The sequence below is a fragment of the Hippocampus bargibanti genome, linkage group LG04 (assembly GCF_051943395.1).
Source record: "Hippocampus bargibanti isolate YZ-2025 linkage group LG04, ASM5194339v1, whole genome shotgun sequence".
Taxonomy (NCBI): domain Eukaryota; kingdom Metazoa; phylum Chordata; class Actinopteri; order Syngnathiformes; family Syngnathidae; genus Hippocampus; species Hippocampus bargibanti.
Window position 1 is genome coordinate 66,412 of NC_142737.1, and position 24,388 is coordinate 90,799.

At 46.7% G+C, this 24,388-nt stretch overlaps 3 protein-coding genes across 3 annotated transcripts; 1 reads left to right on the plus strand and 2 right to left on the minus strand.

The window, feature by feature from the left end:
- Positions 1–315: 315 nt before the first annotated feature.
- On the plus strand, positions 316–3,888 carry ptges2 (prostaglandin E synthase 2). Its single transcript, XM_088993263.1, has 7 exons — positions 316–632; positions 1,150–1,353; positions 1,462–1,517; positions 2,186–2,338; positions 2,413–2,613; positions 2,687–2,804; positions 3,393–3,888. Exons 1-7 carry the CDS (start codon positions 342–344, stop codon positions 3,531–3,533), a joined length of 1,164 nt encoding a protein of 387 aa, XP_088849389.1. The 5' UTR covers positions 316–341; the 3' UTR covers positions 3,534–3,888.
- LOC148898563 (outer dense fiber protein 2-like) lies at positions 3,608–15,884 on the minus strand. Its single transcript, XM_088993257.1, has 16 exons — positions 15,619–15,884; positions 15,194–15,298; positions 14,983–15,092; positions 11,593–11,716; positions 10,495–10,626; positions 9,959–10,036; positions 9,794–9,865; positions 9,401–9,517; positions 8,837–8,962; positions 8,003–8,112; positions 5,865–6,000; positions 5,668–5,778; positions 5,342–5,602; positions 4,788–4,888; positions 4,456–4,723; positions 3,608–4,366 (listed from the first exon to the last, which is right to left on the minus strand). Exons 1-16 carry the CDS (start codon positions 15,715–15,717, stop codon positions 4,220–4,222), a joined length of 2,097 nt encoding a protein of 698 aa, XP_088849383.1. The 5' UTR covers positions 15,718–15,884; the 3' UTR covers positions 3,608–4,219.
- A 1,688-nt stretch (positions 15,885–17,572) lies between these two features.
- Positions 17,573–23,621, minus strand: LOC148898564 (protein SET-like). Its single transcript, XM_088993265.1, has 8 exons — positions 23,410–23,621; positions 22,545–22,602; positions 20,816–20,958; positions 20,624–20,727; positions 20,423–20,536; positions 18,745–18,918; positions 18,542–18,673; positions 17,573–18,455 (listed from the first exon to the last, which is right to left on the minus strand). Exons 1-8 carry the CDS (start codon positions 23,480–23,482, stop codon positions 18,432–18,434), a joined length of 822 nt encoding a protein of 273 aa, XP_088849391.1. The 5' UTR covers positions 23,483–23,621; the 3' UTR covers positions 17,573–18,431.
- Positions 23,622–24,388: the final 767 nt, after the last annotated feature.

Here is a 24,388-nt window from a genome sequence, read left to right on the forward strand (position 1 = left end):
TACTTGAGTATCGTACGGCTGCAACGTGTTCCAAAAAGATGGCAAGCCCCGCTGGTCAAGTGGCTAAATGGAAAGCAGCCGGTGTCGTGATTGGCTTTGATTTTTAAAAATCCACGAGATTGTTATTATTAAATTGATGGAATTATTCACTGGTGAAATTGTAATATTAAAATTGTATATTCCATATTTTAGCGAAGTGAATAATCCCCACTCAATTCATGACTAATCCATCGACGGCAAAGAGTGAAAAACAAGGAAACGACCTTGTGACGTCACGCGACGAAGGCGTCACCCCGCGAACCGATCGCAGTGCATTGCGGGAAGCGTTGCGTAGAGCCAACATGGCGGCGGCCTGCTCCAGATCGCCGCTTAAGGTCGCCCGGACGCTTCTCGAGAGTTACGCGCTGCGCCGACCCGCTCCCGGTCACCTCCTGGCGGCCAACGCCGCTTCCCGCGCCGCGTCCCGGAGGTTCTACTCTGGCGGCGGAACGGGAGCCCGCCGGGCTTTTCCGCCGGGGCGCGGAAGAGGAGCCCTGGGCTGCGCCTTCCTCCTCGGCGGCGCCGCGGGGCTCTTCCAGACCTTCAAGTTGTCTTGGGCCCAGCAGCGACACTTGGCCCAGGAGCGAGCCCAGGTGAGCCGCAAAATCTGTCGCTATCTTGTTAAGGATGTTAGCGACGAGACAGTTAGCCGGATAGAAAGAGAGGTGGCTAGCTATCGACTGAGTTAGCTCGATCGCTAGGCTAGCTCAGTAGATAGGCGTGGAATTTCACAAGCTTGATTTGCTTTGGCGGGCCAAATAAACTGATGTGGCGGGCCGGATTTGGCCCCCGGGCCTTGACTTGGACACCTGTGATGTTAGGGATTAGCCAGCTAGCTGAATAGGAAGAGCGCTAGCTAGCTATGAATTAAGCTTGCTTGCTTGATGGATGGATGGATGGATGGCTAGCTGACTACCTAGCTTGATCGCAAGCTAACTAGCTAGCTCGATAGATGAAGATCTAATTTCCCAAGTTTGATTTGCTTTGTCGGGCCGACTAAAATGACGTGGTGGGCCGGATTTGGGCCCCGGGCCTTGACTTGATGCCATCTGAAAGCAAACTAAGCGAGCGACGGCTCCTCTCAGCGTTTGCTGCTTGCGTGTGTTTCAGGCGTCCCCTGGCGGGTGGCCGTCTCCGTCTCCGCCGCTGACGCTGTACCAGTACCAAAGATGTCCGTTCTGCAGCAAAGTGCGAGCCTTCCTGGACTACCACGGCCTGGACTACCGCGTGGTGGAGGTCAACCCGCTGGTGCGGCGGGAGATCAAGTGGTCGGCCTACCGGAAGGTCCCCATCCTCATGGTGGACCAGCACCTGGTAGCGTGCATGCTAGCGCTTAGCACGGCAACTTTTTCACTCACTCTCGATCATTTCCGACGTCCGTGACGTCCACTTTGTTGTTGTTGTTGTTGACTGAAAGTGCAGCAGCTGAACGACTCGTCCGTCATCATCAGCTCCCTCAAGACCTACTTGGTCAGCAAGTAAGTAAACAAGCCCCGCGACGTTAACCACTAGCTTGACAAGCGCCTTCATCACCTTCACCGTGTTAACAACCGCTACACCAAAAATTCACAATTGTCTTGCGTGTCACTTCAAATCAAACTCATGCTCATCTATCAAGCTAGCTAGCGAGCAAACAAACTAGCAAGCGAGCGAACGAGCGCAATAATCCTTTGAGAAATGTGTAAGTTAGCTTTTAGCGTAGCTCTCAGTGCTGACATGAATGTATATTATTATTATCATTTGCTATCTATTAGCTATCTGGCTGGCTAGTTATCTAGCTAGCTATTCACTATCTGGCTGACTGGCTATCTATCTAGGTATGTGTTGGCAATCAATTGGCTAGCTTTCTATCTATTTGAGTTACTTCCGGGTTGAGTGAACTCTGGCGCTTGTGGCTGCCGCTGACCACCCGCGGAGAAAAAAAAACGTATCCTGTGACTGAAACGTGACCTTGAGAGTTTTGAAAGGCGCTTATAAATGAAATGGATTATTATTGTTATCGAGCGAGCTTGGGCTCATCCTATTCAGCAAATCAAATTGGTGGAATTCCATGTTCATCTATTGAGCGAGCTAGCTAGGTAGGCCGCTAGCCTAAGCATCAACCATCTCGATTGCGAGGCGCTTTGTGATGGCGGCGTGTTTTCAGGGGTTCCAGCATGGCGGCCATTTTGCGCTGTTACCCCGAGATGACGTCGCAGAGCGACGGCGGCAAGCAAGTGACGGAGTACAACAACAAATATTGGCTGATGCTCAGCCTGGAGGAGACGGCCGCCGTCTACCCCGACAAGGACGCGCAGAAGTAAGATGGCCGCCGCCGCGTGCGTCGCTGCGCTAACTGGACCGGCGGCCGCCGTGTCGTTTGTCTCCTTCCAGGGAGGAAATGAAATGGCGTCAGTGGGCCGACGACTGGCTGGTCCACCTGATCTCGCCCAACGTGTACCGCAGCACCGGCGAGGCCTTGGCCTCCTTCGACTACATCGTGCGCGAGGGCAAATTTGGCTGGTTGGAGGGCGTCTTGGCCAAGTACGCCGGCGCCGCCGCCATGTTTGTCATCGCCAAGCGCCTCAAGAAGCGGTGAGGCCATCCTTCACCTTCCTTCGGGGGATCTTCGTGATGATGATTTTGTCACGTCAATTGCTAATTGCAGGCACAACCTTCAAGACGACGTTCGGCAGGATTTGTACAAGGCGGTCAACCATTGGCTGGCGGCGGTCGGCAAGAAGAGGAAATTCATGGGCGGACAAGGCCCCAATTTAGCCGATTTGGTGAGCTAACGCCACACCTATCAAGTTGCTAGCTATTTGTTGGATATAGATATATATATACAGTAAAGTCTCGTTATATCGATATTCTCGGGAGTCGGAAAAAATATCCATATAACCGGGACTATCGATATATCCGACCCTGTTTGCATGTAATTTTCTCCGTGCGTGCATAGAAATAGTATCGATATAACCGGGATTATCGATATATCCGATATCGATATAACGAGACTTTACTGTATATATATATATATCTCGAGACATTGGCTATCTATTAGCGAGTGAGCGAGCGAGCTTTCTATCCGAGTTACTTCCGGGTTGAGTGATTATTTGCTAACTCTTAGCTAGCTAGCTGTCTATCTATTTCAGGTACTTTCGGGTTGAGTGATTATGAGCTCACTCTTAGCTAGCTTTCTATCTATTTGAGTTACTTCTGGGTTGAGTGAACGCTGGCGCGTGCGGCTGCCGCTGCTCACCCGCAGAAAAACTGATCCTGTGACTGTAAAGTGGCCTTGAGAGTTTTGAAAGGTGTTTAGAAATGAAATGGATTGTAATTGTGAAGGCGCTGGATGAAATGTGACGCGCTTGCAGGCGGTGTTTGGCGTCCTGCGCGTGATGGAAGGCCTGCAGGCCTTTGACGACATGATGGCCAACACCAAAGTGAAGGCCTGGTACAGCCGCATGGAGGAGGCCACCCGCAACCACCGTGGCCGATTGCCGTCGTCACGGTAACCGTGTTTTTCACCAAAAGACGCCTCGTTTTGTGCGCCGTGTGGCAAACGTCCGCTGCATTTTTACGCTTGACGTCTTCCTCGACGACTTCCAAGAAAACAAGAAGAAGAAGAAAAAGGGGGGGGGGGGGAGGCGTGATGAAGTGAGCCGTGTTGAGCTTCCGGGATGTAATATAATGCCACCGCCATGGGGGGGCGCTCTGAATGGAAAGACAAACAGTCAGTCGAATGTGCTCAGAAAAAAAAATGAGAGCGATAAATAAGTGGTATTCCCCGTTTTGTTTTTTTGTTCTGTGTACAAAAGAAATGTCACGAGCTTGAACAACGTCTCAATAAAATGTCATTTGAAATGTCAATGTTATTGCACGTACTCAAGTGACTTTCGAGCGATGGCCGTGCGAGAGTGACATGCTGGCTGGCTAGCCAAAATTGTCGTAGGCGTCGCCGGCCATCCGGCCTGCCAGCGCGTTGCGCCGCCAGGCGTAGAATTGTTACAAATAAAAATACTTTTTTTGTGGTCGGAAGTAAAAGCAGCATTGAAGTGAAATCCAAAGTCACCTGAGATTGGTCGTGCGCTGGTCTTTGAATGGACGCAGGAAGTGACGTGAGCACCTTGGAAGGAAATGAGCGCAAAGGAAACGGCGTTTATTCCCCTCCAAAATAAGAGAAAGTGTCGAGTGTCGGACATCAGGCGGGGAGCAAAGCGTGGTGAAAAACGTTGCCGTAAGAGGTCTTGAGGAGGCGCACGTAGTTGTGCAGGCTGCGCTTGGTCCGCTCCGACTGCTCCAGACGTTCCTTCAGGTTCCTCAGTTGGTTGTGGAAGCGCCGTTCCATCTGCGGGAGGAGGAGGAGGAGGAAGAAGAAGGAAGGCGTCACCTGAGGAGTCCGGGGCCTTTTTGGGTGACGGTCCGTCCCTGGCTCACCTCCTCCTTGGCGCGTCGCAGCTGAGCCAGCTGCGCTTGGGCCCGGCTCAGCTGGTCCTGCAGGTCCAGAGCTTTGGAGCGCGAGCGGCGCTCCTTGTCTCCGACTCGCCGCCGGGCCTGGTCCAGGCTCTCCTGCAGCTGCTGGGCCAGGACGGCGTTCTGCCGGCTCTTCTGCTCCAGCTCCTCGGCCGCGCTCAGCGCGCTGACCTCCTTCAGGCTCAGCGTCTGGCACATTTGCCGGTTCTCCTCGCGCGTGGACTCCAGCTTCCTGCAGGGCGGGCCTTCATCTTCACACCGGACCGCCAAAAGTCACAGCAACTTTGTGTTCTGACCTGTCCTGGTTGCCGATCTTCTCTCGGAGGACGTCGTTCTCCTCCTGCAGGAGAAGGTTTTGACGCTGCAAGGCCTCCAGCTGAGTGCTTTGTTCTTCCACCTGAAAAACAACGCGAGCCAGCTCAATCGCTAGCTCGATTGCTAGTTAGCTCACTAGCCAGCTTGATAGATGAGCGCATTATCTTTCCACTCCCGTAGAAATAATTTAACCCAATCTGCGTTAGCTTGATCGCAAGCGAGCTCGATTTCACGGAATTTCCCAAGTTTGACTTGCTTTTGTGGGCCGAATAAAACAATGTGGCGGTCCAGATTTGGCCCCCGGGCCTTGACTTGGACACCTGTGATCTTGAGCGCCCAGAGGACTTTTGGACAAAAACACCTCCAAAATAGCGTATTAGATGGCGGAGTATAAGATGCGGGGTGGGGTGATCACGGCTTTTGGGTGCGCCCGCCGCACAGAGCGGAAAATTGGGTCAGGTGAAAAAGACCCGCCTGAAGGTGACCCGGCGGGGCGGGGCGGGCGTGGCCCGGCCCATGCTCCTCCTTCCAGTACCTTGTGCGTGACTTGCGCCAGGGCGGCGTCGCGGGCCACGTTGCCCCTGTGGTGCGCGTCGGCCTCCCGCTGCGCCTGCGCCAGCTGCCGCTCGCTCCTGCGCAGGCGTTCCGCCAAAGTTTCCAGCTGGCGCAGGCGCAGCAGCTCCGTCCTCAGCTGCTCCTGCTCCCGTTCCTGCGCCGACAACTTCTGGCGAGCCTCCAGCTGGACCTCGTCCACCTTCAGGCGCTGCTCCTCGCACCGCAAGTCTGCTTGCTGAGCCTGATCCGCACGGGATCCGCTTTGTTATGGGCTACCCATGCTAACGCGCTACGAGTCGCGCGTACCTTTCGCTTGTATTTCTCCAAAAGGGCTTCCTGTTTCTCATACGCCGCCCTGAGATGGCGCCTTTCCTCCGTGGCCACGCGCAGCTTCTCCTCGCCGGACGTCAAGCGCGCCTGAAGGAAAAGACGGCGCGGAATTGCTCTGGCTCCATGGCTAGCTAGCTAGCTGTCATCGCGGGTCGTGCGGCCAGGCGCTCTACCTGCAACGACTGCTTGTCCAGCGCCATGGCGGCGTTGTGGGCGCTCAAACGCTGGATCTGATCTCGAAGCTCCTCCCTCTCGCCGCGTTTTCGCTCGTCGGCCACGTGATGCTGAGCGTTCCATTCGCTCATTTGCCTGAGAGACGGACGGCAAAGGATGCTTTCATCTTGACGTAGCGGACATGACAAGCTAGCTTGTGGTTTTTGTCCGTCAATAAAATGCGATCTTATTTTGGTGGAGCAAATTTTCTACAACCTTATTCCAAATAGACAGGAAACATCCGACTTACGACCGAGTTCCGTTCCGACCAAGCGGTCGTAAGTCAAAACGGTCGTAAGTGGAAATCCATTCAAAATGTTGAATAGAGACTCTGAGGCTAAATGACTGGCTAATGCGTTGCCGGTCTGCTAGCGCGTTGCGGTGCCAGGCGTTGAATTAAAATGTTTAAAAATAGGGTCTGGACGTCGTGGTTGTAAGTCGAGCTGGTCGTAAGTCGGATGGTACCTGGTACATAGGTATGTCATATTAATACATAGCTGAAATTTTCCTGGGGCCAACGTGGATGTAGAGTTCAGCTCGTCGCTAGTTTATTCAAGCTAGCCGTCACAATGGTTGTTCATATGCTAGCATATGCATCTATGCTACACGCTGCCAACTGGCAATTTCAGATACTGTCAAGCAAAATAAGTTACATTGTTGACGGAACTTCAAAGGGAGGCTAGCTTGGCCTATTAGTGCGCTAGCCATTAGCTAGCTAGCTTTCTATCTATTTCAGTTAGTGCAGGTTGAGTGAACGCTGGCGCGTGTGGCTGCCACTGCTCACCTACAGAAAAAAACTCATCCTGTGACTGTAACGTGACCTTGAGAGTTTTGAAACGCGCTAATAAATTCAATGTGTCGTTATGATTATTATGATTAAGAATCAACATTTTACAATTTACAAACCATCTATGTTCTTTCGCTAAGATTGAGGACAATGAAGTTAAAATCTTAGCGAAAGAACATAGATGGTTTGAAAGGGGAGTAAAAGAAGCCATTTTCATAAAACAACTAAATCCTTCATGAAACCGGTTTGGTGGGGTGAGTGAGGTTCAATTTGGATCGTTCATACAACAGCCTGCTTAGGCAACATAGGCTTAGTAATACTGATGAGGTGATACCCGTCAAAGTGGGGCAATCAGGCCAGTCGTTAGTCAGAACTATCAGTGGAGGGAGCAGCTGCAGTGGGTAGTCCTCTGCTCCCCCCAACCTGAGAACAGGGACGAAGGCGGAAGTAGTCGCCGAAACATGTCAGGTATTTGAACACCGACAATACACTGTCTGTAAGTAAGGAATCTGCTTAACATTAGGGACCTATCATAGCAGAGTCCGGCACCGCCACGTCTGCACAGTAATGATATATACAGTAAAGTCTCATTATATCGATATCGGATATATCGATAGTCCCGGTTATATCGATACTATTTCTATGCACGCACGGAGAAAATTACATGCAAACAGGGTCGGATATATCGATAGTCCCAGTTATATCGATATTTTTTCCGACTCCCTTGAATATCGATATAACGAGACTTTACTGTACTATATATAAGGCCTAAACTACCAGTCAGACTTCAGTTTGCTGACAAAGTTTCTTGAATAAGAAGCGAAAGGTCCGACGCCTTCCAAGAAGTACAGATGACGGCTGAAGAAACCTTTTCATCGATGGACCACTCCTGTACCACTGAGAGCTTACCCAGACGTTTTTTAACTGTAGAAAATCGCCATTTAAGAAAAATTAAATCATTTTGAAAATGGTCATTTCACAATTCTTTTTGAAAAATGGGCATTTTAGAAATGTTTTAAATGTCATTCAGTCGCCAGTCTACTAATTTTCAGTTCCCAATTGAGCCTGTAGGTGGCAGCACTTAGCACACGCAGCTAACAACGCTAATGCCCAATTTGATTTGATGACACGGGCTGCGGCCCAGGATGAAAATTTGGCCCTCGGACCAGACTTTGGACATGTCTAGACTAGGTAGTCAAGCACCTTTGATTGTGATAGCGAGTAGCATAGTAGGGTCTACTATGCTACGCTAAAGTGTCGGAGTAACGTTGCCATTGTTCAGTCAGGTTGTTTGGACATTTTCGTACTCACAATTTGAGGGCTGCGATGTCGGCCTCCAACTGACTTCTGGCCGCGGCCTCCTTTGAGATGCGCAGACGCAGTTCGCTACACGTGGACAACGCCTGCGCCAACTGGGACTCCTTCAAAAACAACAAGAGGATTCTGCCTTCGTGGATGATCCCCGTTTCCTGGTCCTGCTCTGGTACAGTACGAGACTATTTCACAAGTCTTGCGTAGTAACAAGAAGACTAGTAGTCGTGTAGCTCTGTCGTCTATTACCGGGGGGAGCCATAGCTACAAATTAGACCGGGACTAAAATGACTTTGAGACCTGCGATCAATCGCGTCAAATGCAGGACGCAACGACGTACGCAAAGTATGTCTTGACGTAGTCCAGGATGGTCTGTCCTAGATTAGACTCCAGCAGAATACCAAGACACTATTTTTTTCCTTCTAAAATGGCGACCATCAACCAAGACAAAGGAACGTTAAATCCGAATGGACCCTATGCACCTTGCACACCACCTTTTCCAGAAAACTCTCTAAACAGTCACCCAACTCTAACTGAGAGTGCCTCTTTGCAAGTTTTCACAACCCTGTGGAACACCATTCGGTAGAGTCAATGTAGCTCCAGTTCTGGACTCCTTGAACCACTGCTACTGACCTAGATCATCTCCAGCACCAGACACTTTGAGGCGCTCAAGGACATCTGCATAATTGCCAATTGTTGTCCTGCAAATCCGGCGACCAATCACTTTAAAATGGTATAACTGTTAGTGGATTTGAACCTACCACTGATCCTGAGAGGTCTCGTCCACACACTTGGCCAATAAAGATGATTCTGAATCGGCAAGTGGTTCGGTACCTTGTCTTGAAGCTTGGCTCCCAATTGCCTGGACGCTTCCTCGGACCGCCGGGCATGCTGGGTAAGCAGGGCCAGGGCTGCCTGGTCGTCGTTTTCCAGCCGTTGCTCGTAGATCTGCTGCAGATGCTGATTTAGACGGAGAGTTTAGTGGATGGCGATTGACGAGTCCAGTTTGTCATAGTCTAGTTGAGGCCAGGGTAGTCCAATTGCCATCTCTTTGAACTCTTTCAACAGTAGCCAAAATGGAAGTGTATAGTGCCACTTAGCAGTTTTTTTTTTGACGACGATACTAGTGCAGCGTGTTCTACCGGAAACAAATTCCTTGTGTGTTCTACATACTTGGCAATAAAGATGATTCTGATTCTGATCTGTCATATTTGGGTCTAAAATTGGTACTTTTCCAGGGTAGGTGTGGTCCAGCACGGCTATCGCCCAATCTGGTCTATGGCGGATTCATAAGGCAGCTAAATTGAGTCTGGTCAAGGGTGCTCAAGTTTTCGTTCGTCTGATCCGTCATTGCGTAGCCTCGCCTAGTCGTTGATCATCTGGAATTTGAAAGCGGACCTGAATCTGAGCGGCCATTGTGACTTTTTCAGCTTGGACTCGACTGAGCTGCGACTCCAAATGGTCCCGAGTCGATGCCAGGATCCTGGAGAGCTCCTCTGTGGTCTTGGCGTGGTCCTACAAAGGGAAGTCGGAGGGATAAACGTGGGGATTCACATTTTTTGCATTTCTAAAGATTTTTTGGGTCGTTGATCCCCTTACAGTTTGGTCCAGGTCTTGGAAGGTTACCGCCTATCACAGTCTGGTCTAACCTGCAGATGGCTACTTACAGTCTAGTCTAACTTTGGGCCTTTGGGACTTTGATACCTGTGTATTACCATCTGTATATCGGTAGACTGGCCTAGACCGGACGACACAGAGTTGCGAATGTGTTTGGGTATGCGGTTCAGAGACCTTTTCGAACTCCAAAGACTCTGTGAGCTGGGAAGCTTCTTTCTCCTTGCTACACACTTTGGACACCAGCCTCTGGAAGACACAAAAACCTTCAAAGTATCCCTTCTGCGGTGGGGACGGTGAGGTTGACGTGGTTCTGGTCGTAGCGGCGGTTAAGATCCTCACGAGATTGTCAGCCTCGACGTCAGCCAACTTCCTCTTGATGGCTTCGTTCTCCTCCGAGTGTCTCTCGGCTTCCTTCTGCTAAAATGGGGGAAGAAGACCTTCAGTCGTACTATACGAGGACTGCTCTACTCAAGCGCAATCTAGACCAGTACAGCCATAAAAGTAACACTTTAGCATCATCTGGCCATTCCAGCACAGTCTTGGACACAGGTGTCCACGTCAAGGCCCGGGGGCCAAATCTGGCCCGCCACATCATTTTATTTGGCCCGCAAAAGCAATTCAAGTGCCACGATGCTTGCTAAAGTTGAACGAAGCAGTTGTAGATGAAAGAGGAGAGGATCAAAGCCTCCTTTTCACCAGTGGATCAGGGACGTCATGGTGGAATGTGTACGTCTGATACAAGCTAAAGGTTGATAGCAAACACGAAACAGTAGCATCCATTGACCAAAAGAGACTCCTGTCCCGCATACAGTATTTCCGCTTCAATTCCCTGCTGCGACACAGTTCCTTCGGCGCCTTGAAAACACGGCCGGTACCTGGTGATGACTCCAGTCTCTGAGGAGGTCCCTGAGGCTGTGGTTGGTGTTGTCAAAGATCTCCACTTTCTCCATGAGAAGCTGCCGCTGCCGCATCAGTGCGGACGTTTGGAGTTTGGTTGGACGCTTGTCCTGCGGAGCCAAAGTCCATCTTGTTAGTGTCCGCCGCCACCCACCGCATATCCAACTTTCCATCATTCACTGCCAAAACCACCCTGGGTGTTTACCCAGTGGCGGGCCATCGGGGCCTGCTGCAAGGCCTTCTCTGCTGGCCTAAAAATATCTGAATGACCGACTGAGGTTAACTCATTCACTGCCAGACGATGGGCAAAAATGTGTCCACTCCGGCGCCAGGGTTTTTGTCATTGTCACTTGAATTGCAGGACCCACAAAATATTGAGCTTTAGGACTACATCAACAGTCAATACAGCGTTAGAAACCTTGGCCTCTCTACTTTCATCAGAAAAAAGAGGAGTTAATTCCTAAGTTGTGTGGGTCTGGAGTTATGTGAGCTTGAAATGAGGGCAGATGAACAAAATCCAATGCAATACATCCATCTTGGTTTGTATAGCGCTTTAACAACAGCTCAAGCTGGAACAAAGCATTTTCTTTTTTTCCCATGTTAGCGCTTTTATCATAATAGTCAATGCAATGTATTATCATTATTACGATTGAAGCGCTAACATGGGGGAAAAAAAGGAAATGCTGCCCCCTTGTGGAAAAGAAAACACATTGCCAGAGGTCTGGCCAGTGCTTTATCGGCACCCACGCAGGTAAAACCACCAAACCCGAACAAATTGGGGAATCTCGGTCATCGTTTCAATTTCCGAAGAAATTTGCGGATGGCGGTGAATGAGTTAAACGACGGGCGCTAAGCTACGACTGGGAGCTAGAAAGTCAGTGACAATTGACCTGTTCAAACGTCAATTAGGGTCGGCGTTCCGTTTTGCTAACAATCTCACACATAAGATCTGATTTGAAACTAACGAGTCGGCCATTTTAAAAGTGGAGAAGAAAAGGCCACTTTATTAGCGACCAATACGAATCCAACGTTGCCCACGTGCAAGTCCGCACGTCCCCCCGGCGAGGTCAAATGACCTTGGCCAAAGCGTCCAGGGTGTCCTTGAAGGAGGTCAATTGCTTAGCCACCGCCACGCCGTCCACCTCCGCCTCCAGCAGGGCCCGCAGCAGGACTTCCGTCTTGGTGGGCGGGGCCTGATCACTGACAACGTAGAAAAATCTCCGTCAGAGCGACTCCATTTCCGATTGTCCACATACGGTACAGTCAAGCCTGACTTTCCAACCATCATCCCTACCACAAATCTCGTCGGAAACCGATTTGTTCTAAAACTGAAACATTTCTCATTCTAATCTATGTCTGCTCTTTTTTTAAAATCAATATTTAACAATACAAACGCGTCAACTCACAATGGAATGCTCAACGATGATGCGTTGAAAAAAAAAAAAAAACTACGACATTTTTGGTATTAAATCAACGTTCGATCGTAAACCGAGGCATAAAAAAACTATTTTTGATGGAAAACCAAATTGGGTGAGAAATGTTTGAAAAATGAGGTTTGACTGTCATCACTTTATTCAGGAAGACGAATGCGTCATTCATAATGAGACGACACCAGGAAGTGATGTTGACGGAAGCAAAGGGGAGTCCAGTGGTGCATTCAGGTGCACTCAGTTTGCTCAAAAACTGAATTTCAGTTGTAAACCGAGGCATTAAAAAAAAAATTGTAGTTGAAAACCCAATTCGTCAAGAAACGTTCCAAAAGTGAGGTTTGACTGTCAAAACGTTATTCAGCAAGACAAATGCCTCGTAAACAATGAGACGCAACACCAGGAAGTGATACGTCTGTGTAAGCTCTCAGTCGTACAGGAGTGGTCCATCCATCGATGAGAAGGTTTCTTCAGCCGTCATCTGTACAAATGTGAAGGTTTCGGACGTTTCGCCTCCTATCCAAGAGGCTTCGTCAGCTAACTAAAGTCTGACTGGTCGTATCGGCCCCGTTTATATATCCCTAATGTCCAGACACGGCGGCGCCGGACACGGCTATGACAGGTCCCTACTCTCAGGTTGGGGGGAGCAGAGGACCACTCCCTGCGGCCCCACCGATTGTTCCTACATTCCTGACTAACGACTGGCCTGATTGCCCCACTCCCTCCGGTATCACCTCATCAGCATTACGAAAGTTGCCTAACCTGTTTTGCCTAAGAAGGCTATTGTATGAACGATCCAAATTGACCCTCACCCCACCATATCGGTTTAGTGGAGGATTTAGTTGTTTTATGAAAATGGCTTCTTTTACTCCCCTTTCAAAGCATCTATGTTCTTTGGCTAAGATTTTAACCTCATTGTCGGCAAATGAGTGGTTGCTAGCTTTCAGGTGCAAATGTACTGCCGATTGAGTCCCACTAGTATTATCCCTGCCATGTTGATCAAGTCTTTTTTGGAGAATTTGTTGAGTCTCCCCAATGTACTGCTCTACGTTCTAATAAACGACATGACTTTGTTTTTCATTTGGTAGCCTATCTTTTGGATGCACTCATTTTTGCCTTAACGTGTTTATCGGTTTGAAATAAGTAGGAATTTTATGTTGCCAAAGGACTCTGTAATTTCTCAGAAACTCCTGCAATGTACGGTACTGCTACTCCTCTCCTTTTTGTATCTTGAGAATTTTGGGTTTCGTTCGCTATTCTTTCTTTCTGACATTTGTTGAATGACCACTGAGGGTACCCACAGTTAGTGAGTGCTCTCCTGATATGTTTTGACTCTTTTTCTCTACCTTCAGTGCTCGTTGGTATTAGTTTAGCCCTATGCTGGAGGGTTCTGATAACTCCTAGTTTGTGTTGTAAAGGGTGGTTAGAGTCAAAAAGTAAGTATTGGTCAGTGTGCGTAGCCTTCCTAAAGACTTCTGTTTTTAGCGCTCTGTCCTCTTTTATAATTACTTTACAATCCAAGAAGGCGAGTTGGTTCCTTAAATGTCCCTAAAGGACATTAAAGAGACATTAAAAAGACATGGATCGTTCATACAATAGCCCGCTTAGGCAAAACAGGTTAGGCAACTTTCGTTATGCTGATGAGGTGATACCGGTGGGAGTGGGGCAAATAGGCCAGTCGTTAGTCAGGAATGTAGGAACAATCAGTGGGGCCACAGGGAGGGGTCCTCTGCTCCCCCCAACCTGAGAGTAGGGACCTATCATAGCTGTGTCCGGCGCCGCCGTGTCTGGACATTAGGGATATATAAACAGGGTCGATACGACCAGTCAGACTTTAGTTAGCTGACGAAGCCTCTTGGATAGGAGGCGAAACGTCCGAAACCTTCACTTTTGTACAGATGACGGCTGAAGAAACCTTCTCATCGATACCAGGAAGTGATGTATAAGGAAGTGGAAGACAGTCCAGTGGTGCCGATAAAGCGCTGGTCAGACCTGTGCCGATGTTTATTCTTTTCCCCAAGGGGGCAACAGTTGCCTTTTTTCCATGTTTGCGCTTTGTTACAGCTTCAGCTGTTGCTAAAGCGCTATTTAAATCAATGTGGACGGTTTGCATGGTATTTTGGACATCTTCCCCCATTTCAAGATCGGATAACTCCAGACCCATTTAACTTGGGAATGAACTCTTTTTTGCTGATGACAGAAGAGAGACTAAGGTTTCTAATACCGTATTGAATGTTTATGTATTGTATTTTGGACACCTGCCCCCATTTCAAGCTCAGATAACTCCAGACCCATTTAACTTAGAAATTAACTCTTTTTTCTGCTGAAAGAAGAGAGACTAAGGTTTCTAACGCCGTATTGAATGTTTATGTAGTCAGTGTAGGTATTGTATTTTGGACAGTCGCCCCTCATTTCAAGCTCATGTAACGCCAGACTCATATCATTTAAGAATTAACTCTTTTTTTCTGCTGAAAGAAGAGAGACTAAGGTTTCTAACGCCGTATTGAATGTTTATGTAGTCAGTGTATATGTATTGTATTTTGGACAGTCGCCCCTCATTTCAAGCTCATATAACTCCAGAGCCATTTAACTTAGGAATCAACTATTTTTTTCAGGGTGTCCCCCGCCTCGTGCCCGAAGACAGCTGAGATAGGCTCCAGCAACCCCCTAATGAGGAATAAGCGGTACGGAAAATGAGATGAGATCAACTATTTTTTTCTGATGAAAGAAGAGAGTCGAAATGTTCTTAGGCTAGGCTGCATTGAATGTTTATGCAGTCCTAAAAGTCAATATTGTGCGGGTCCTGGGATTTCCAATGAAAATGACAAAAAAAAATCTGGCACTGGAAGTTTTGGCACATTGTCTGGCAGTGACAGAGTTAAGAAATGTCGGATAAATACGAGACAAATAAATATGATCCATGAAAACGAGGGTATTTTCCAAACCTAATCCTGAAAGACGGAAGAGCAAGACCGTCCCTTGAAAAGAAGCTAGCTAAGCTAGAAAGTGCAGCGTGTGTGGCCAAGGCTGGCTTGTTACTTGTCGCAACGTTGGCTGTTTTGTTGCTCTTTGAGCAGCAGGCTGAGGTTCTTCCTCAGCGTCGCTGCGTCATCGTCCCGCCGGACGTCTTCTGACGCCACTCGGCTTCTCTGAACAAAAGGACATTTGAAGAAAAATACATAAAAATCCCCAATAAGACATCCATACGCCCACGCGGTACGTTGATGTTGAAACGAGTGGAAAGGGAGACCTGATCTGGCCTGCAAGACGAGATTCCGGGAGGGATCCAAGGGGCTCCTCCAACTGGCCATCTTCCACGCTGCCTTCTGCTCGGGAAAGCTCCACCGCTACTTTCCTGCACAACAACCTTGCTAAACTACCTTAGGGTACTTTACAAAGGTGACTATGTTGTATTTTTATAACTCGTGGGAGTGGTAGAATATCTCTTTTTCTCCACAAGTGCCAAGTTTCAAGCAAAAACAAGCATTGGCAACAAGCATATATTTCTTCGAGCTGGCAATTTTTTTTCTCCTGGTGTCCAGTCATCGTCTCCTCCGCCGACGACCACTATTTGACTACGTACTACGTGTAAACAAACTCCAAATGAACCCAGAATGTATACCAAATAAACGCGGTCTGCTAAAACTCGAAGTATTTCTTGGTCCTGCTTTTCACCTGCGGGGTCCTGGTGGGGCTTCTTGTCATGTGAACGTGCACGGGTGTGCTCTCCACGACGTGGACGTGGACGGGAGAAGGAGAATGCCTCCTTCTCATTTTTCCTCCCAGTGTCAAACTTCACCTCATTACGCGCATTCCCAAAACAAACAACCTCTCACATTGTTTTCTTTAAAAAAAAAAAAGCGAGAGGAAAAAAAACATGTTTACACGCGTAAAAGTCACAACTACGAGAAAACTCTCCCATCAAGCGTTCAGAGCGACAAACAAACATCCCGCCTCCCGATTGGTCGTGCGGAAAAAACAAAGACGGACTGCGATTGGCTGATTTTAACCATCCAGCTCAGTGATTGGCGGAGATGCTTTTTGACTGTTGTTGCCCCAGTAACTGCTACAGTCAGAGACGGAGAAGGTTTTCAAAGATATCCAATTCACGATTCCAAAATAAAAACGCCTTATGTTTTTTATAAAAAGAAATCATTAAGTAAATATTGCGCTTCAAATGAGCGCGTGCGGTTTCCCGAAAGTTGTAGTAGCATCAAATCCTAACGTCATGTTACGATTGGGCAGTTATTGAAGCAAAGGGTGGATCAATGTTTTATTTTTTAACTCAAGCCACACTGCCTATTTTTTTGTCCGGGGTTCTGTATGGTTGCGTTAGTTATTTATATATATTTGCCAATTTTGTTTACGGTTAATTTGCAATCATTGTAAATGTTGACGCGGTTAAATAAAGATTTCATGGACGGGGGAAACGGTCATCGTCATTTCCGGGTGTGACCTAGCATGAAATAATAACCTCGGGTCCATGTACATCTATTTTGGAGAGCCGTGCATAACGCGTCGCGTCAAAAGACACTTTTTAAATGAAGCCCAAAGTTTTGGGGAAGTGCTGAAGTGCTTCGGAACGACATGTGTCAGTGCTAAAAAGAAAAGATGCGAAGGCCCGGCCACGGTTGGGTGAACTTGTATCCATGCGCCAAATGACGCCATCGCACTCGACCCTCCTCAGTGCGAGGCGCCCTCGCACTGGGGTGGGTCGAGGCCATTTCGACGTCCGCTGCTCGTTTTGTGGAAGGGAATAGAGACCGACAAAATGTTTCAAAATCAGATCAAGGGTGTATTGTCAATTAAAAACGGCTGTCTGTATATCCAAAATATCAATTGAACTCCAATGTCAAATTATATTTACGTGTATTTAAAACGTAAATCCTGAAAGGAAAACGTCCAACTTCCCACCATTTTGAAAACCAACAAAACGTTTCAGTGCTATCAAGTATGGATTCAATTAAAAACGGGTGTTTGTACGATTATTAAATTAAAAACGATACCCAAAATATCAATGGACCGCGCATTTTAAATTACATTTACATGTATTTAAAAAGTTAACCCTGAAAAGAAAAACGTCAAATTTCCCACCATTTAGAAAACCAACAAAACGTTTTAATTGTTTGTACTAAATTAAAAACGGTGTATCTGTATATGGAAAACATCAATTGAAGGCCAATTTGAAATTACATTTACATGTATTTAAAACGTTCATCCTAAATGGAAAACGTCAAATTTCCCATTTTAAAAGCCAATAAAACGTTTCAAAATGCTATCAAGTATGGATTCTTAAAATAAAATTGGGGGTGTGTACTGTATCTCCAAAATATCAATGGAATTCAATTTTTTAAAAGTTAACCCTTAAAGGAAAAGATCACATTTGACATCATTTGGAGAAGCAAAAATGTTGAAAATGCAACGTCATTTTGTAGCAATCTAAAGACGTGCATTTTTCAATGGAAGGTGTTGGCGCGGCGGGAGCCACCATCCCATCGCCGTCGCCCTTGGTGGCTCTCACGGCAAAGCGCCTGCTGGGTGAAGATTTGGCCTCCAGCTTGCTCATCACCCCCAAATCCTTCATCATCCGACCATCGTGCGTTTCAACACTCCCACACACACGCGGAAATACACATGAACATTTTTTTATTCTTGAATCCAAAAGTAAGTTTTCCACCTCAAACAGTTTGTTTCCCCACCATCTAGCGGAAAAAAGGGGAAGGTGAAGCCGGGATGTATTTATTTTTTTTTTAATATCCATGAAGTGAGCATTGAGGGCGGGTGGGCAAAATTTACAAGCTTTTTTTCCCATTTTGTTCTTTATTAAAAATGTCATTTCAAATTCCATGGATATCTGTAAAACAATACAATGAAAACAAAGCCAAAAAAAAGTCCCATAGAAATGGTGTGAAAATAACCACTGTTTCGCCCCCTCTCTCACACTAATAGCCAACATGCCTCCCCTCCCTTCTTAACACGAAAGGAACGAGCTGTTGGGGGGGGGGGGGGGACACAAAAAAAATCTTGCCTAAAAAAAACCAAAATCATAGCGATGAGGTCTGCTAGCACTAAGGTGACTACACCGTGGCTTCTTCTCACCACACCTGGAAACAGGAGCACATCCGTGGGAAGGATCTTCAAAATCTACCAGATTCTTTCTATGCTTTTTTTTCTCAATTATTTATTATGTCATATCTTCAACAAGAGAGCAAAGAGAGATGACCCCCGGCCCCGAGGGAGGGGGCTATGTGTACATACAAATACTCACAATTGGGAGGAGAAAAAAGTGCCGCCGGCCTTTTCAAGAGAGAGAAAATGGAAGCGGCGGAGGTGAAGGCTTCTGAATGTCAAAAATGAAGCACACGCATGGATTTTAAAACAACGACAAAAAAAAAAAAATGAACAGCAAAAAGAAACCTTTGCTCCCGAACATGACTAAAGGTGAGAAAGCAAATGGGGGTGGGGCGGTCGCTCGGCCCCGCCCCCCCTCAGTCATCTTCGCCCTCGTCGTCCTGCGCGGGGACAAATCCAGCAAATGAGTCTTTCGTCAACGAGCGAGCAGTATGAAAAAAACAGTTTTCAAGGGTGCTTTGGTTACCTCTCCGTCTTCCCCGTCGTCATCGTCGTCGTCTTCTCCGTCCTCGTCGCCTTCCTCGTCAATGTCCTCCAGACCTTCCTCGTCCTCTTCGTCCTCCTCGCCCTCGCCTTCCTCGTCGTCCATGTCGGGGACCTGAGAGGAGAACGCGGCTTTAGCGCCGGCTCCCGTGGTTGGCTTTTTGCTTGCTTTGCTGTTCCGCATACCAGGTAGTACTGCAGCGGGTTGGGCCAGATGTCGTCCTTGATGACTTCGCCAAGCTCGTCTGCGCCGGCGTCGGCGTGGTCGGTGAACCAGGTGAAGAAGCTTTCGGGTTCTTCGTGGTTCCTCTTGCGGCCCGGTGGCTTGTTCTGTATATGGCTTGAGCGCTTGGTCAGGTCCTTATATACACACACACACACACACACACACACACACGCACACAAGGAGGGTTTTTTTTTTTTTTTTTTTTTTTTTTCGACGTGGGCAGAAATGTTGCGACAATATTGACTTACAAATGATATTAGCCCGTGTCGAATCAGCATTTTTTTTAATTTAACACAGCGTACAACATGAGGCAAATATGATGTTCGTGTGGGCCAAAAAGTCCATTTTTGTAAATACGGGTAACATCCGACTTATGACCGAGTTCCATTCCGACCAAACGGCTGCAAGTCAGAATGGTCGTAAGTCAAAATCCATTCAAAATGTTGACGAGACTCGGAGGCTAACTGGCAAAGTCCCCCGTGGTGCCATCACATGGCCAATTGCTGTGTGAGCACAAGATGCTAGCTGGCCAAAATTGGCGTCCGCAATGCCGGCCTGCTAGCCTAGAATTCACATTTTCAAAATAGGCTCTGGAGGTCGCAAGTCAAGCTGGTCGTAAGTCAGATGTGACCCGTATTCTTTAAGGCAAGGGTATAAAATATAAAATATTTGTTGTAAACCAAGGGTGGCAGTCATTTTTTGCCACATTGTAGTTCCGCTTTCCTCTTGGGGGCCGTTCAGAATTTTGGGAAGCCGTTGTGTTGTTTCATCCGCTCACAACAAATTGCCAAATGACTAGTTTTAAAATTCAAAGTCAAAAATAAGGACTTCTTGTGGTTTACGTGGCAACATTTGAAATTTGGTTCCCGCTTTGGCGAGCATCATGGAAATTGATGTTTCATTTGCTTACGCGGACCAAATGAAGTGAAGTGGCGGACCAGATTTGGCCCCCGGGCCTTGATTCAGACACCCGTGATGGAAGGGATAAGCCGGCGAGCTGAATAGAAAGTTAGCTTGATCGCCAGCTAGCACATCGCCAGCTAGCTAGCACAGTCGCTAGCTAGCTTGATCCATAAGCATGGCACTTGACATTATCTGCCATGGTGGGCCGAATAAAATGATGCGGCGGGCCAGATTTGGCCCCCCTGGCCTTGACTTTGCCACCTATGCTTGAAGATCAATAAAGCTCAATACTCAAAAAAGAAATATTGCATGATTACTATTGAATTGCACATTGTTTGATGTCACCCAGTCGGGACGTTTTAAAAAAAAACAACGGCGACAAAATAGGGTCAAAAGACAACTTCATGTCAGGCTGAATACAAATATCAAACAATGGTATCATAATAATAAGAATAATCCATTTCATTTCTAAGCGCCTTTCAAAACTCTCAGGGACACTTTACAGTCACAGGATATTTTTTCTGTGGGTGAGCAGCCGCAGCCACACGCGCAAGTGCATATCATAGTATAATGATTAGTGTGTTAAATGAATTGATTCAGCCGCTAAATAATCAATACCCAAATGGATTGATGAGAAGGTTTCTTCAGACCGAGAGCTTACACAGACCCAAATGGATTCTTCTTATTATTATTATTGTGTTAAAAAAAAAACACCCACGGGATTTGTGGACTTACCTTTCCGGATTTCCATTTGATTTCCGTGGACTTTGAAGACGGGTCGCCGCTCTCGTTCAGGTGGAATTCTTTGGAAAGGATTTTGTTTTCAAAGTACGGGTTCTCGTCAAAATACTGCAAGGGAAAAAAAAAAAGCATTCAAAGTGTTACGGACGCCGTGGTTTTTGCGCTGAGAAAGACTGAAAGAAAAGGTGGACTTACAAAATCTATTCTGTAACCTGACTTGATGTCTTCAAACTCTGTCACTTCCACCCGGCACAAGTAGTGCAGCGCCTCCTCGTCTTCTTCGCCCAGTAGGGCGGACACTGCGAGAGACCATTCATTTCAAAGGTGCTGAAAAAGGGGCGAGCGGCAAAGGGGGGAGGAGGGGGTCACGCGCTTCGGCCTCCACACCTTGCGGATGGTTGACAAATGTGGTGACCCAAAAATTGGGGATTTTGGCGATCAGTTCCGATCTCTTCTGAAAGAACGGCAGGCGCAGTTTGTTGTACTTCTGTTCCACTTTCAGGATCTCCTCGCTGGCCTGCTCGTTCAACCTGATCCATAAAAAGACACAAAATCAGTCCGTTTTTTGGTCTCGACCGTTTTCATTAGAAAAGTCAGATTTTTCTATGACAGGTAACATCCGACTTACGACCGAGTTCAGTTCCGACCAAACGGTCCTAAGTGGAAAGCCATTCAAAATGATGAATGGAGACTCGGAGGCCGAATGATTGGCAAAGTCCCCGCTGTGGTGGCATCACACGGTGGATTGCTGTGCGAGATTGACATGCTGGCTGGCTGGCTGGCGGCCAAAATTGTGCTACGCGTTGCCGGCCTGCTAGCGCCTTGCGGTGGCAGGCGTAGAATTAACATTGAAACAAACAAAAAAGGGTCTGGTAAGTCGAGCCGGTCGTTAAGTCAGATGTTACCTGTATTTAAATCTGCTAGTATATGATTTATCATTTATTAATGGTTTTATTCTTCTGTGTATTGTTCTTTTAATTGTAAAGTGTCCTTGGGTGTTCTGAAAGGTGCTTGGAACTTAGATGATGATTATTCAGAATCAGAAAAGCTTTATTCGTCCCACAATGGGGACATTTGCAGTGCAATTATGAGCTCAGCAAAAGTTGGCTTCCTGAAACCCCCTTGAAATTCAAATGAAATGTTATTAATTCAAACAAGGTTCACTTTGTTCATTTTTGAGGTGCTAAGTGACTTTTTTCATGTTAATTTGGGTCGCAAATTCATCATTTTTTCTTCAAAAATCTCATCGATAGGACTATTTTGTAGTAATTAATTTTCCACTCCTAATTCAGACTTAAAATTTTGATATCAATTTAAATGTGATTAACAAAAGTCAAAGTTTAATTTTTGAGGTGATTTGAGTGATTTTTTTAAAGTGAATTTGGTTAGAAAAATGCTAATTTGCCTTCAAAAATGCCATCAATAGGGCTATTTTGTAGCAATTAATTATTTTTTCCACTCCAAATTGAGACTTAAAAATGAAATGTGATGAACAAAAGTCAAAGTTTCACTTTGTTCATTTTTGAGGCGCCAAGTGATTTTAATGCAAATTTGGTGATCAAAATGATCATTTATTTGCCTTAGAAATTATCATTGATAGGACTATTTTGTAGTGGTTATTTGTCTATTCAAAATTGAGACTTGAAAGGAAAATTAACAGCAATAAATGTCATTTTATTAATGACATTATTATTATATTATGATGGGAATTTCAATCTGCTTCCATTGATTATTTTCAAAACTAAAAATGTAATTTTGGCTCCTTTTTTGTGTTCATTGGTGAGTCAACATTACTCGAATATAATAATGCTACCAATGTGAGGGTAAAATACATAGTAGAAATCCTCAAGTACTGTGAAATTATGCTATAATTCCAAATGATAAATAATTGATCTGAAAAATAGTTGTCTTCATTTTTGATGTAGCACAAAAAAAACATTTTTAGTCTCGTGTACACATTTAGCTCAGAAATACCGGTTATACACTGAAATTAAAGAGCTAAAAAGTCTCATTCTTGCTAAATATGAAGATAAAACAAGCGGGGGGTCGTGGTTGGAGAGGGGGGGGTCGTCATACACGCACGCTGGGGGGGCGGGCGGCTACACAATTCAATTACCTGTCGATTTCATTTTGAACTTCATCAATGTGTTCGATAGCTTCTTGCTGCTCTTTCTCTGTTGGAGGCGAAACAAAACAACGTTAGAAAAGGAAAAAAACAACATCATCGGTGTCCGCGAACGTGTCGTCGGCAAGGTTGCGTTCACGGCCAATCGCGGGATTTTAGCGCTCGTTGTTTCCTGCCGGCTGCTGGCCGCCTGCGAGGCCGCGTGGTTTAAATGTGGGACACACGACTCGACTGATCGAGTGCAACGCAGTCGTGGGCGCTAGCTAGATAGCCAGCTAGCTAACGAGTTCCAACCACGCGACCCCACTTTTAAACGCTAGCTAGCGGGACAACTTGAGAAATACGCACTTTTTCAATGTGCTTTTAAAGGCAACCAAAAACGTCGTCGGAATAGCGTTAGGTAACCACTACATCAACAACACGCTAGCGTACACGCGCTAGCGAGCAAAACGCCACCAAATGAAAGGGGCCGCTTTCTTTTAAGCGCTGGCGGAACGTCACAATTGTATCGAAAAAAAATCGCCATCAACTTGAAGGGAAATCCACACAAAAGCAACTCGCGAGGCTCAAACGCCAGCTAATGGAGGAGGAAGACGGGGGGGTTAACATGGCTTCCCCCGTGCCCGACAACAGCGCGCTAAGCTAACAAAACGAGCCGCAGCGCGAACGAGCGCGGCGCAAACGGTGCATTCGGAACAAAAGCGCCGAGCGAGGCTCACGCGAGGCGAGGCGGGCGAACGCCAAGCGCGGCGAGGGCGCGCGTGGAAAACGCCCGGCCGGCGGGGGAAGAAGAAAGAAAGCGAGGGCAGGGAAAATGGCGCTGAAACAAGCAGGCCGCCATCGCCGTGGCGCTTACCGGAGGTCTCGTCCGCTCCGTCGTGGTTCGAGTTCAGCTCCTTTTTACTCACTTTTGCCGCCGAGGCCGACATGTTTGGTCGCGAGGGGAGCAAAGAAGAAGAAGGTCGCGGGGGGTTTTGTTCTCGAGAGACAACGACAACGCGGCTCAATGGGCGTCAAGATGAGAGGGGGAAAAGCGAGCAACGTGCTGCTGGCGTGCGCGCACACACAATGCGCGCGAGCGAGCCCGTACGACGTAAGAGAGCAGACGCCGCTGCCGCTGCTGCCGGGCGGGCGGATCGATACAAGACGTCAAAACGTTGCGTTTGATACGGGCCGATAACGCCCCGAGTCACTCTTCAACCACGTCTTGTTTGCTCTTCAAAACAATAAAGCCAGCTTATGCTTTTTTCCCCTTTGATTTGACCATTGTCTAGATATTTATTGCTCTTAGCTCACCTTTTTTTAGGAATTCTCTGAAAATAAAATGGACTAGGATGTTTTTTTTGGAACGGTGTATTTTCTTAGTGCATTAGAACACATTTGTATTTTTCAAGATAGGTCGTTTTTTTTTTTTTAAATTTCTCTGTGACTTTTTAAACCATTGCTGCATACAAATGGCCACACGCCAGTGATGAAATCATGTGTACAACATCAAACAAAACAAGAAAGTGAAACAAAGAGCAGAAAACACACAAAGACTCACACTAAAAATCAAGTCAAAAGCCCCCAAAAATTGACAATGGATCAGTGAAATATTGGCCAATATTTTTTCCAACCCACGAGCCTTTAGTTGCTTTTGCCACTTTTTTTCAATTATTTCAATGACACTTTTTTTTTCTGAACACCTGAAAAAAAAAAAAAAAGTCAGTAAAATTATTTACACACACACACACACGCACATATATATATATATATATATATATATATATATATATATATATATATATATATATATATATATATATATATATATATATATATATATATATATATAT

Bases quoted from the DNA above. Each gene is read 5' to 3' on its own strand.
- ptges2 (XM_088993263.1), top strand. From the start codon at position 342: ATGGCGGCGGCCTGCTCCAGATCGCCGCTTAAGGTCGCCCGGACGCTT. The intron at 633-1,149 runs GTGAGCCGCAAA...CGTGTGTTTCAG, and splicing joins TGGCCCAGGAGCGAGCCCAG to GCGTCCCCTGGCGGGTGGCC. The intron at 2,339-2,412 runs GTAAGATGGCCG...GTCTCCTTCCAG, and splicing joins CCCGACAAGGACGCGCAGAA to GGAGGAAATGAAATGGCGTC.
- LOC148898563 (XM_088993257.1), bottom strand. From the start codon at position 15,717: ATGAGAAGGAGGCATTCTCCTTCTCCCGTCCACGTCCACGTCGTGGAG. The intron at 4,889-5,341 runs GTACTGGAAGGA...GTTGTTTTTCAG, and splicing joins TGGCGCAAGTCACGCACAAG to GTGGAAGAACAAAGCACTCA. The intron at 4,367-4,455 runs GTGAGCCAGGGA...CTCCTCCCGCAG, and splicing joins TGCGACGCGCCAAGGAGGAG to ATGGAACGGCGCTTCCACAA.
- LOC148898564 (XM_088993265.1), bottom strand. From the start codon at position 23,482: ATGTCGGCCTCGGCGGCAAAAGTGAGTAAAAAGGAGCTGAACTCGAAC. The intron at 20,959-22,544 runs GTAATTGAATTG...TTTATGGATCAG, and splicing joins GTTCAAAATGAAATCGACAG to GTTGAACGAGCAGGCCAGCG. The intron at 20,728-20,815 runs GTGTGGAGGCCG...GGTCTCTCGCAG, and splicing joins ATTTGTCAACCATCCGCAAG to TGTCCGCCCTACTGGGCGAA.